The sequence below is a fragment of the Zingiber officinale genome, chromosome 6A (genome assembly GCF_018446385.1).
Source record: "Zingiber officinale cultivar Zhangliang chromosome 6A, Zo_v1.1, whole genome shotgun sequence".
NCBI classification, from domain to species: Eukaryota; Viridiplantae; Streptophyta; class Magnoliopsida; order Zingiberales; family Zingiberaceae; genus Zingiber; species Zingiber officinale.
The window spans coordinates 38,181,845-38,193,141 of NC_055997.1; the positions used below are offsets into that span (position 1 = coordinate 38,181,845).

The window sequence follows — 11,297 nt, forward strand, 5'->3', positions numbered from 1 at the left end:
AAAAATCTCGAAAAAGAAAGGATAGATGGGAAATCACATGCCAGCAAAAAATTAGTCCTTAAAGAAAGGGAGGAAACCGTCCGGAGGGGTATGGGGGTGAGCATAAGCAGAGGGGATGATGATTTGGTAATCGTCAAGAATATGTAAGTCAGTTTCATATGATCGATCTCGTCGTCATTAAAATTAGACGCGGTAGAAGTGTACCATAGTCCAGGCTGGGGGTGGGGGTGGGGGTGGGGTGGGAGACTACCATGAAATGAAGAACGGAAATCGAAGATCAAAAGGAAGAAGGGAGGAAGGTCTTACTGAAAAGGAAAGCACCGGCAATGAACTCAGGTTGACAAGCAAGTGTAAAATACCGAAAAAATGACGAATAATATTAAGGAAATTTTCCAAAATTTTTAGAAATTTTTCTGAAATTTTTCGGAACTCATATGGACAAGTTTACGGGGATGAAAACTGGGTCCCGAGAAAGCCTGTTTAGGCTATCCATTTAAGCGAGGAAAAGCTATTTATTTCCTTTCTTTTCCTTTTTATTTTCTTTTTCTTTTATTCTTATTTCTTTTCTCCGTTTCTTCCTCCCCGCACCTTCTCCTCTCCCGAGTTCCCCGACGTTGTGCCCTAACTACCCTTCCCAACCGACGCCGCAAAACCGCCTTCTCCCTCGTATACAAGGTGATCGGCCAAGGAGTCCGAGCCTCTACCGATTCTCCCCTCTAATGCTCGTGCCCTAGTGCCGGCGATGCTCGAGCGACCGCTGACCGAGCCTCCCTATCCTCTCTTCGCGGACACCAGGAGCCACCGGAAATCGAGCACCCGAGCTGGCGACGGGGACACACTGGTGGTTTCCCTAAGGTATTTCCCGATCTTGGGCTTCCGGCGACACCCATCTCCTCGGTGCCACCAGTCCGATTTGTCGAGTTCTGTTCGGCAGTTGCCCCTTTCACTGATCTTTCCGGCACCATGTGTCCAAGCCTGCCCTAGCCTCTGTTTCCTACGCTGGTAAGGGCTTTTCCACACTGATCTCTATTAGAGCAGTCCGACACCAGCACTCGATGGCCACGGGTCCGCCACCCGATGCCACTGCCTTTTCCCCACAGCGAGGTTCTTCCATCTCCGGCAAAGGCAAGTTGTCCGACAGTGGAACACTACTGAGGCTTCGGATTTAGGTAAGGTTGTAGTGTTTTGGGGCTTAATTATAGTAAGAATTGATTGTGCTAATTGGGGTTGTTTATAGTAACTTCACAATAGCACCATCCCTAGATCTTCCGCAAGAGCTACCTCCGGATAGCCATTTGTTCCTCGACAGTAATACCCTGATCGAAGTTGGGTTGAATTTGGTATGAGTTGGATTGTGAATTATGTTTATGTTATTGTTGATTAGGGTAAACCTTAACTAAAGTTGATTGTTGTGATTGATCTAGGATTTGCTGCTAACTTAGGGATATTTGGTTTGGTGGACAACATTTTTGATCAGAGCAGAGAAGTAGATTCCAGCAGCGTCTCCTTTCCGGCAGCAACCTTTTTGGGCCGTGGATTAAGGTAAGAGGTAGGGTAATTGGTTGTATTGTTGATGAATAAGGTATGTGTTGAATTGGAGATGATATGGATTACTAGATGGTTAGTATATCACTAGTTGATACATGATTAGTGTGATTGATTAGTTAAATGTAGGTTTTGATCTTATATGTAGATCATGGTTGGATTTGATTATGTTAGATGGATTATGCTTATTGCAAGTTCTAATTCGTATGGATTAGTTAAAGTCGATTGAGGAGTTAGATGATCCAATTAGGGTTTATAATTGGATTTGGATTTATGTTAGCTTCTCGAGAATTTGATTTAGCTAATTTATTTATAAGTAATTAGCTAAATCTGGATATCATGTATTACAGGATTCTGGTTCGAGACGAGCACTTCGACGTGGAGATTGTTTAGCTCGGTCTACATTTGAGGCGGGTACCTTGACTTATCTTTGATTAAGTCATGTTGATATGTTTAGTAGGTTATAATCTTTAGTAATGATTATGTTCGTCTTTACTTCGGTTGGTCACTACCTGATTTGTTACATGCTTATTTGCTCACCTGTTATGCATTTATTGTTAGTACCCACATGATTTTATATATGCTCATATGGTAGTGACATACCATGCCTTATTATGCTCAGAACCTAGGTTTTTAATACTTTATCTGATCTGTGTACCTTAGGTCTTCAGATTTGACCATCGATACTACGGTACATATTTTATATATATGGATATTGTTATGTTGATCAGGTTATTTCCATGCTTAGTGTCATGCATCATCTCGCATGATTGCATGCTGCACGATAGTCTGCTCCATTATTGTCGAGCACATCGCCAGTTACATGTATCCATACACACCACCACTCATGGGTTAGTAGTATATCAGACAGGTGTGTGACAGTTCTGCTGTTTGGCTCTGTTGGTCTGGTGACTCAGCGTGATAGCCGGCAGACAGTTCTGCTCTATTTGGCTCCGCTGGTTTAGTGTAGCAGTGTGGTAGCCGGCAGGCGGTTGGACTCTGTTTGGCTCCGTTAGTCAGCTCATGGTTAGTGTGTCGCAGCGTGGTAGCCGGCAGAGATTTCCTCCCCATCATCGTGTACCGGGAGATGAGAGCATTGAGCTCCCCCATTTATGATTTCGGGTAGGAGGATAGGTGTACTCTGACAGCATCCCGTCCACCCGGTCACTCATCAGGAGCAATGACGGCAGAGTGCACGGTTGTCACAGCCCTACCCACTCAGTTTCACCATTGTGTGTGAGATGGTTGACTGGCGTCAGGGGTGATCATGTCATTGGCATCATATGCATTGATGCATTTACTGATTGTGATTGTTGCACTTATATGCTGCATTTGTATGGATGCATATGTTTGACATGCATACAGGATTTATGATATTCTCGGTCTGACGACCTGACTATTCTGATAGGAGACCCTGATGAGTACAGTTCTCTTCAGCCCCTTTCTGTTATGCATTACCAGCTTTTGTCTAGGAGACTGTACTCCATAGTTATTATTGTCTTTTATATCTTACTATACATGTCAACTGGTATTTGCTGAGTTGTTGAACTCACCCCCCGTGGACACTATCTTTTTCAGGTACCAGGTCGTTATAGAGTCTCTTGGAGTATCCTGTCTGTCGATCCTCACGTCACATCAGAAGACTTATAGTTTTCCTTTATGTTTTATTTGATTTATGTGTCAGTATATTTAGCTTTGTGCTCCGGTTTTGTTTCGGGAGTGTTATTGTTATTACGTGGTATTTTGTGTTGTTGTGTGGTGTAAGCCTAGCCGTCTAGCAGTGTTTTGTTTTGTTTTGTATGGGCTTGTCTTTATGTATTTCTGCTGTGTTGGTTTTGGTTTCAGCCGAGTGGGCTGATAAAAATATATATAACTGCGTGGTTGTTGTTATATTTGTCCAGCCGTGTAGGCTGAGATTATTAACTGCGTGGTTCTGTATATATTCCAGCCGCATGTGGCTGATGTATATTGTGCCTGTAGAAATACTTCAGATTGTCAGCCGTACAGGGGAGGTGCTGCCGAAATTTTTTTCGGACAGGGACTTCCCCGAGACATGACAGCAGGAAAAAAGAAGATGAGGACGAGGAATGTGAAGAGGCGAAGGGAGAAGTTGAGAGTTTAAAAAATCCTACAGAAGGCCACTCTAAGCAGTCCGCTCGAGGGTTTCAGAAAACTAGGTTTAATCTAGGCCATTGATTTTGAAGAGGTGGTTGTAGCATCAAATCTAAATAGTCTTCTGTCATATCATACATGCGGTGGTAGAGAAAAATGACGTGTGACATTCGATTACATGTGGCATAAATGAGGAGAGAAAGCTCATGATTAAAGGGCATGACCAAGCATGCTTTGCATTAATAGTCAGGGATTTGAATGATTTTCAAGAAATTATGGTGATATCAGCAGCAATTAAAAAGCACTACATGGGGGTGAGTAGTCAAAGCAGAGATCAGGGGAAGTTAGAAAAATGGCTAAGTATTGTCCACGATAGATCCGAGCGGCACCAGCCTCTGAGTATGTTTAGCCGATCGAAAGAGCAACGAAAAATAAGTTCAAAGTTGGCTAAAGCGTACGCCACAACCGAGCGGCGACTTTAAACCCTAGCATCTCAGAGCGGAGAAAAGGCAACTTCTCGACAAACAACAGGAAGCAGGAGGGGTGCACATCATAGCTGAGCGGCGGCTCTAAACTCTAATACGCCTAGTCAGGGAAAATTCATCTTTTTGGTAAGTAAAAGGAACTACGAAAACCGAGCGGCAGCTCTAGACCCTAAAGCGCCAGACCAAGAAGAGATCAGCTTCTTAAAGAATAGTATAAGTATTGTGATAGTCGAGCGGTGGCTCTAAACCCCCAGTGCATCCGATTGGCGACAGTGTTCACGGAGAACACCAAATGTCTAGTTAGTCGGACTTACAGTCTCCTTTGACTAGACTTGAGGGGAAGGTTTGTGATGTAGTGATGAAGAGGGGCCCCACATAGAAGGATAAAAGGAAGGGGGGGAGGGGGAAAGGATTGCTAATGTGGAGATCAAAGTAAAAATGGTCAAAGAACCTGGGCTATTGAGTGGACCAGACGAGCGGGTGCCACGATCGGCCGGGCGGGGGTGCCGAATGACCATCCTTCGGTAGTGGCAAATGGAGTTAAGAGGTAACCGTTAAGCAATGGGCTTCCAGTCCTAGCCGATTGGCTTTACGGCCAGATGGATGAAAGTAACCACTGATAGTCGGGAAGTGGAGAAGGGGACAGACCAGCAGCTCCGAGCAACATAGCGGAATGAGAACAACCATTCCGAGTGGGGTCCGGTCAGCCAAAAGTGGACTCCACCTATATATCTCATCATACCCTTTTGGAGGCTTGTGCTATTGACAAATAGCATGTTCTACAGGCAAATCGTACTTTAAAAGCTTGCAGCCTGTCACATCAGGGATTTGTATATTCGCTTAAGGAAAGGTGTTAGTGACACTTTTTAACTTGTCTTTTTCTACGATATTTTGGGAAAACGTCTGCTACTTTGAGATGCGTGCACAGACGCTACAGTGACATTATAAAAGGGGGTTTACATCTATAGGCGGAGATTTGCGTAACTTCATTATTTTACACGCTCTAGCTACAGTTTTCTACTACTTTATTTGCGGGGATCACTGATTTGAGTGTTGAAGGGTCAACGCCGAGAATCTCTTCTTAGCCCGGCACTAACACTTTTCGTGTTGTAGGACCGCATGAAGTCTTCGCCCCGTCAACCTTTCAGCTACCTCCTTGTACCATCTTCTCTAATTTCGTACCGAATCACTACATAATGATTTCTCCATGCCATGAATCTTCTCCTTGTTCTTTTGTCTGCAAACCTACTCATCTGTTTAAGTCCTTCGGTCTGTCCAATGATTCTTCGACTTGTTCAGCTTAATTATTCAGCTTGTTTGGCACATCTAACTCGTCCATCTAAACCGTCCTAGCTAGCTATTTTCGGTTGGACATTCTAACTTATTTGCTCTTCTGCTCACCTAACCTATCTATCCATCACGTTTTATTAATCCTCTTAACTAATCTTAATTGTTTAGTATTCAATTTCATCAAACCCTAAATAAATATCATTATTTGGCTTGGATCCTATTAAACCCCAAAGTGCAAGTCTAAGGTTTTGGTAAGTTGCTTAGAAGAGCTGAGAGTGTCAATGATTTTGATATATTTTAGTTATGATTTACTAATAACTAACTGAGAGTGTCGAGGATTTACTCGACATTAATGTGATCTCTCAACTCATACAAGCCGTCGATATGTTGGGATCAACAACATAGATTGTCTCAAGAGACTCAATTTTAATGGGATGCCTTCTTATTTCGTCCTTTAAAGTTTTAAATCCCCCTACTTCATTAGAAACACACTAAAGATAAACTTACTAAAGATAGATCTATTAATTAAGAATTTTGTAATTTTATTAAATAAAAAATATTGATGTTTTTTTTTCAAAATGTAATATATAAATATATACTCACTTAATTTTTAAAAATAAAAGGGGATGTATTTAATGTTGGACTTTTAATTACTTTGAATGACTTTTGTGAATTTTAAAAGTGTAGGTGTATTCAATCTAGACTTTTATAAACCTTATAGAAGTCTAGTGGTATCCAAATTAGAGTTTTATATAGTTTTAAAAAGTCATAGAATATTCAAACTTTTTAAAAACTCTATGAAAATATTTTGGTATCCAAAGTTTCAATAGATTTTCATGAATTCTTTTAGAAAACCTCGGATATAAATTTTAACTAATAAGAGCTCTCCAAAACACTTGGTACAATTTAAAAAATAAAATAAAAAGTCTTTTCTTCATCCTTGATATTTCTATAAAATTCAAATCCCTTTAATTTTTTACAAATAAGTCATTTCTCTTTTCACTCCTTGATTTTGATTATTTTTTTGATTTAAAGGCTTTGTCATCAACCTCTCAACATGCATTTCATGCGAAGCTGAGAGCCCTCTGAAATGTTGTTCTAAAAGAATAGATCGGAATGGCTGGAATGGAACAACAGCCGCTTGCAGCTTTTTTTCCGACGGCGACTCACGGCGGCGGGCTGTAGGAGGAGATTTTTTCTCCGGTTGCTCGTGATAGGAAAAAATGAGTATCATCCGGTAAAGCCTGCAGTGCGCCGGAAAGGAGAAAAACAAATAGAAAAACTGTTTGAGGCGACAGGTGATGCTTTGGTCGGCTACTTGCGAGTAGGTCAAAGTCAAAGTCGATTTGGACGACGATGTTGTGTGTAGAGGGAAGAGAAACTTGAGACAGTAGGTTTTAATATAAAATATATATTAATAAATCAAATTAACTCTCAACTTAATTAATAGATAATTTAATAAAGTCTAATGAAATTTGACCTAAAAATATTCTATAAAATTTTTTAAATTTTAAAAATTCATAAATAATTTTATATATATATATATATATATATATATATATTAATAATACTATTACTAATCAAATTAATAATAATATTATTAATTTTATTTCTAATAAAATTTATCAACATTTTATTAAAAGTTGGACCAAATTAAAGAGTTGACCAATATTTAAGTTAATTTGAATCAAAATTATAAATAAAAATATTTAAAATTATTATAATATTATTGGATTTAAAATTATATTATTAATTTTTTTTTAAAGTGAGACGTTACCAAATATTTTTTTATCGCCTATGCTTTTATAAGAATGAATATATCCTCTTAAATCCATAAATATTCGTAAAATTTATAAATGTATGTAAAAATCTTTAAAAATAAAGATTTTTAGAACTTTATGAAAATTTTTTCATAACAGATTTTATAAAAATCAATAAAAATTTATGAAGTTCATAAAAGTATATCATTTATAAAAAAATCAATGAAATCAGTCAATGATTGAATACACCCAAAAAAATGTGAAAATGACCTAAAGTTTCCAAACGGGTCATTTCCTAGGCCCTTTAGTTTATAATAAAATAATAATATGATAAATATGTCAGGTCTGTACTAATAACAACAAGCGCCGTGTCTCCGCCGCCGCCGCTACCTCGTCGCCCCGCCTCCTCTCGTATCTGCACCGGAATCATCCGATGCTTCCTCGTAACTGCAGATACGGCGGCGGCGGCCTCACGTCCTCCTCCTCCCGAAGGGACGTGCTCTACTGGTGACTGATCCCTCTCTACTCTTAGGCTTTGGTTTCGATTCTGCTCTTCGCCTGAGAAAATCCCCGCTTTAAGAATTTTGATCGTTCACTCAATTGGTCGAAGGATTTGCTCGAGCTTTCTTCTTGTTTTTATTGGGATTTGATGAATTCGGGTTGTGTTCTCGGCAGCTGCGGCCACTGCGGTTACGCGTTGAACCTGAGCTCGTCGGATCGCGACACGGCCAACATCGGCGCCGAGTACGGGAGGTTCATCAAGAAGGGCGTCGTCTCCTTCGCCACCATCGACGAAAGCAGGTTCACGCAGACCGACGATCTCCGCTGCCTGCCCTACTTCCGCTCTCCGCGATCCTGGGGCATCCGCCGCCGCCGGACGCGCCTTCTCTGCCGTGGGTGCGGCCTCCTCATCGGCGTCGCCACCTACGCCGGCGACGAATTCGCCGCTTCTTCGCCTTCCGGCGGCTCCTCTTCGGAGGGCAACGACGCGGAGACCACCTCCGGAAGCTTCCGGAAATACAAGATCAGGATCGGCGCCTTGCAGCCCTCCGACGACGACGCAGCCGCTCCCTTCTTCACTTGAAAAGCTCTCTTTGTTTTCAGTTTTTGATCGATTAATTTCCTTTCTGCTTATGGTAAATTATATATTATATTCCTTGTAATTGTAGAAATAGATAGTTAGCTTGTAAATATGGATTTGGTTATATTTCTGCTATGTTTGTCAAAAACATTGCATTAAGCTCTTCAAATTAAGTTTCTTTAAAACATTAAAAAAAAGTGTAGATCATTTTTCTCAAGCTGGAGCCTTAATGTTGCTGGAGCGATGAAGCATTTATTTATTATCAAGCTTTCGGTCGTGTCATATTGATTTCAGAGGTATAAGACGTAAGATGATAGTGATTAGATTTATTTAATGCTTTGAAACGATGATTAGACATGATTAGCTCTCAAAGTCAAAACGTCTAATGGCGCTTTGCCATCTATCAAACTTCTGTATCATTGGATATCGCAATCAAAATATTTTATTTCTCGATTTCTTTTAATCTAGCAACTAATAAATTGTATAACTATGGAAAAGGTCAAAAGAGCGTCTTCATTTTTTTTGAAATTGTCATGCTATATATATATATATATATATATATATATATATATATATATATATATATATATATATAATATTGATCTCTGCGTGCGTGTCGCACAGGAGATCAATTAATATTTATATTTTTTTATTTTTTTAAATTTAAAAATCAATTAAAAAAATTAATATTTCCTTATATAAATTTCAAATACATTAATATATCCCCTCAACATATTACAATACTCAATAAATACTTAAATTAATTTTATTTTATTTTTTTTTAAAACCAAACACTATAATTTAATTAGAAAGCCTGAATCCTAGAGGTAAAATCTTAAAAAAAAAAAGCTTTGATACTATAACCCAAAGCTTGAACCCTAGAAGTAAAATCTAAAAAAAAACAACTTTGATACTATAACCCAAAGCCTTAACCCTAAATAGTTTTGATACTATAACCCAAAGTCTGAACCCTAGAGGTAAAATCTAAAAAAAATAACTTTGATACTATAACCCAAAGCCTTAACCCTAATAGCTTTGATACTATAACCCAAAGTCTGAATCCTAAAAGTAAAATCTAAAAAAAAATAATTTTGATACTATAACCCAAAACCTGAACCTTAGAAACTTGTTTTAATTAAAAAATATTTTAATTATTTTTAATTAAAAATAAAATAAAAATAAAAACAATTGATATCCTGCGCGCGCGCACAGTCGCACACTGTGCGGGCGCGCAGGATATCATACCTATATATATATATATATATATATATATATATATATATATATATATATATATATATATATATATATATATTCTAAACTAGTCCTAAAATTAACCTTGATAATAATTATAATATTTTGGTAAAATAATTTCAAATCGTAGCAATACTATTCTATATAGATGACAAAGTAATTATGCAACTCACCCCACCTGCCACATGCGGCGGGGGCGCTGGGGACGAACGATTTCGTCTTTTGCCACATCATGTAAGTAATTATAATTTTATAGTTGCTACAATACATATTTAACTTGCGTACTTAATATTCATGTTATAACAGTTATGCAACTGTATTTGGTACAACATATGTAATAATTATGAATTTATAGTTGTTATAATATGTCGGTTCATGATTTAAGCAAAAACTATAGGTGGGATATAATAATGAGAACAATGTAATTAGGATTGGCTCAAGGTATAGGCATATGCCTAGGGCCCTATATTGGGCCATCAAATTATATATATATATATATATATATATATATATATATATATATATATATATATATATATATATATATATATATATATATATATATATATATATATATATATATATATATATCAAAATATGATTATTATTTAAAAAATGTATGAGTTTGGATGGTAAATATTTAAGATTTTTTGTTAAAATAAATTTTAATCGAAAGTTACATTTAGTTGGTAATTTATTTTTTTATTAAAAATTTGATTCATAATTTTTAATTTTTTTTATTGATAGTAATTTAATTTACCAACTAAAATTTAATTAATTAATAAATTAAAAATATTTATTAATAATTAATAAATTTTTTTTATAAAAATATTTTTAAAAATCAAAAATATATTTAATATTACACTATTATTTCTCATTAAATTTTATTTTTTTCCCTTTTATTTTTTCTTCTTTGCATTATTTATTGTGGTACTAGTTTTTTTTTAATTCACTGTTTATCCACTAAATAAATTTGATTGTTAATTTATCAAAATTTAAATTGATAAAACATCTTTTCATTTTAAATAATTATCTTTCAAATTATTTTAAATAAAATTTTACTGAATTAATTTTTCAAAATTATATTTCTCAATTTTGATTTTTTTAAAAAAAATTGTAGAACCTTTAATTCTTAGCAAGCAAGCAAGTAAACGCGTTGCTAGGGGTCCGGCAAATGTGCCCTTTGTTTCTTCCTATTCCAACAACCAAAAGGAAAAAAAGGCGCAGACAGCTTACTTTCGAGGTTTGCATGGCCTACCGCTTTGGAAGAGACAATTTTCGATGGAGTCTGCATTCAACACACAGATACTTCCCTTAACTCATGTACCGCTAAAAAATAAATAATAATGATATTGCTCATCTCAAGTCCTCCAATCTCATTGTTTCCACGATAAAATACAAGTAAATTATAAAGCGCATTTGCCCTTTGTATCAGGAAGATAAAACACCTAACAACATATTTTATATCCACGGGAAATTAATCTACCAATTGAGTCAACTCATTGTGGCAAAAGATAATTCGCTCGCCCCTAATGTTTCCGTCAATTCATCCCTAGGTCAATACGGAGAAGATAAATCACAGTGACTACTAGCCTAACAAGGACGGAGGCACATTATAAGGTACCCGGGCTACAGCCCGGGTCCCAATTTATTACCTAACTATATATCTATAATTTTCTCTTATTTTGTATATGAGTGAATTTTTTAGCCCGGTAGCCCATGCCCAATTTTAACGCCCATGTTATGTTTAATTTCTAAACTAATTCTCTT

The 11,297-nt window shown here is 37.0% G+C and overlaps 1 protein-coding gene across 1 annotated transcript; it reads left to right on the forward strand.

Annotated features, from left to right (window-relative positions):
• The first annotated feature begins 1,055 nt into the window (after window positions 1–1,055).
• Window positions 1,056–8,437, forward strand: LOC121994758. The gene is made up of 4 exons (XM_042548686.1): window positions 1,056–1,125; window positions 6,468–6,613; window positions 7,536–7,699; window positions 7,868–8,437. The coding sequence occupies exons 1-4, from the start codon at window positions 1,056–1,058 to the stop codon at window positions 8,274–8,276; spliced, it is 789 nt and encodes a 262-aa protein (XP_042404620.1). The 3' UTR covers window positions 8,277–8,437.
• Window positions 8,438–11,297: the final 2,860 nt, after the last annotated feature.